A 2,556-nucleotide genomic window follows, 5' to 3' on the forward strand; every position below is an offset into this window, starting at 1 on the left:
CAGAGAGTATTCACTTTTCTGAGCCAGCTAATAATGCACTGCCTGCAGTAATTTTTTTTAAGGTTGGGTCCTTCCAATGTCACTTTCTTATCCAAAAAATACACCCTCTTTGTGGTCCTGAGAGAACCAAGAACTGTGAACTAACTTCAGCAGCAGAGTACACTTCCCCTTCCAGAGCCAGGACCTTGTTCTTTAGATGGTTCCAGGAACAACTTCCCAGTGGTTCCCATGTGATGGTTTTTCCATCATATTTCTCAAAACAACTGACAGGCATATTTTAGACAGAGCTTAACTGATGAAGTCCCTAATTAGCAAATTGTTCCAGCTTTCCTGCTGGAAAATACCTGAAATGATAGAACAGTTTTGCTTTGACTTAGTGGACCTAAGTCTTTGTAGCAGTGTATACTTCACACTTGGACAGAACTTGCATCTCTTTTTCTTGTTACTTATAACCTCCTGTACATCAGAAAGCTTTTCACTTTATATTTCAGAGTGGAAGAAAGACAGCACGATCTCAGAACAGAAGCCATTTGGAGTTCCCATTTGCAAATCTCTTCATTTTTCTACACAGAATATAGACATCATGAGTATGGGTGAATAGAGAATTACATGACTCAGGCACTGTAAGATGAAGTCTGAAAAAAGACATCTGTATCTGCTTGGCTACACAATTTAAACCTGGGAGAGATGCTGTGCCATACTTAACATTGATTTTCTTGCATGTAGCACTATTCACCTTTATCATCCCACAGTATATTAAAAAAGGACTAAACTATCCTTTAAACTGAATTGTAGCATGCCTCCTGTCCACCAGAAACATCTCTGATGAGAGTCCTGTCAAATCAGAAGTGGCAATCCACAGCAGCAGCCACAGAGCAGAGCTGGCAAAGCTACGCCCACTATGGCAGCTTTCTTACACTCCCTAAGCCTAAACAAAAACATTACAATATCAAACATCAAAACAAACATCAAACAACATCAAAACTTAAGGCTTTTTTATGATACTACTTTGGAAATGTTTAATCCATTTCCTAACCCATTTCTCTCTGGGTCATTACGTACTAGGCATTAATTGGCTGAACATAAAAACTCAGGGCCAAACCTCAACTCACAAACCCTGCAACCTCACAAAAACACAAACATCTGAAAAACAGAGTCTGCATTGCACAGTTTAGGAGCCCAGTTGTTTATTTTTCCAGGCTTTTCCCAGTCATTCATTACAATCAATTGGAAGTTTGGATTAGTTGGACTTGATTATCTTAGAGGTCTTTTTCAACCTTAATGATTCTAGTGTTAGCATAATTATTAGATTGCTTTATTAGACACCATATAGCAGATGGGAAATAACTTTGCCAACATTTAACTTTTCCCAGCCTAGTAATCAGGGTAGTTACTATTAATTTTTCTATGGAATTATCCAGCACATTCACTTTTCTACCTTGCACTGCACTCAAGGACAAAATGCCTGTATGAAAGAATCATATATTCAGTTAATTAATTTTTTTCAAGAAATGAATTTTACTGTATGGGAGTGTATAATCTGAGAACACACCATTTATCTTGGAAGAAGTTGTAATCAATTCCAGTTATGTTTTTTATTTCAGTATGATGAACTAAGAACCCATCCCATCTGAAGTAAAAAGCTTTCTTAATATTTCTCCCTCTTAGACACAATTTGTCTTCTGTTTTCCTTTCTCAAATATCCATTATCTATAGTCTCCCATCACAGCTTCATATTAAAACTGCCCTGCTTCAAATCCTACATTCTATACGTTTATGGACTTGTTTCTTTTAAAGGAAACTGAGATGGTGAGAGGCCTTGTCTGGCTTAAGTATTTGCTTCTTCACTGTAGAATTAAACTATACCAAATTTGTTTCAAGAGGAAAGTATCCAGAAAAAATCCAGTTCACAAAAGAAAAGCCTTGAACATTTGTATGCCTTGTTTCTACTTTACTGAGCAAGTTTAATTGGTTTTACTGGATCAGTTAAGTCTGACAGCAAAAGGCTTGATGTAGATTTCCTATGATCTGGAGCAAAACAGATACCACAGCAAACAAGTGTTAAATATCAAAACAAACATTTCAAAATTGCAACAACAAAGTGTTGGTACTGAATACCACTTTAGTGTTGCGTGTTAACCACAAACTGAACAATTTCTTTTCCATCAGGAAGAATAATTTAAATACTAACTCACATAGACATCAAGGACTTCATTTGTTGGCCCATCAGCCAGAAAGGACTCCCCTGCAGTGCTGGAGATCTCATTGGGGCGTCTGTAGGTGAACATTGTGCCCCCTCCTTCGTACCTGCCCGGCCGGTCGATGGCCCAGTTGCCGTTGATGATGGAGCGTCCCGAGCGGCTGCGCAGGGCTGCAGGGACACAAACACAAGCACTTGTCACAGGAAAGCCCCTTCCCACATGCAGGGACACAAACACAACACTTGTCACAGGAAAGCCCCTTCCCAGTACACTGCTGACCAGTCAGCTCCCCAGAGCTGCATAGAACACTCTCAGCTATTCCTGACGCCAGGGAACAAAGCTGGTGAAAAGAACA

General features: G+C 39.3%; 1 protein-coding gene across 1 annotated transcript in view; it reads right to left on the reverse strand.

The window, feature by feature from the left end:
* Positions 1 to 2,556, reverse strand: part of THSD4 (thrombospondin type 1 domain containing 4) — a 218,354-nt gene that overhangs the window by 23,546 nt on the left and 192,252 nt on the right. Inside the window, exon 11 of the mRNA XM_031055908.1 lies at positions 2,196 to 2,371. Within this exon, the coding sequence (XP_030911768.1) occupies positions 2,196 to 2,371 (176 nt within the window). The remainder of the gene's footprint in view (positions 1 to 2,195; positions 2,372 to 2,556) is intronic.

Source organism: Geospiza fortis, unplaced genomic scaffold (assembly GCF_000277835.1).
Source record: "Geospiza fortis unplaced genomic scaffold, GeoFor_1.0 scaffold171, whole genome shotgun sequence".
Taxonomy (NCBI): domain Eukaryota; kingdom Metazoa; phylum Chordata; class Aves; order Passeriformes; family Thraupidae; genus Geospiza; species Geospiza fortis.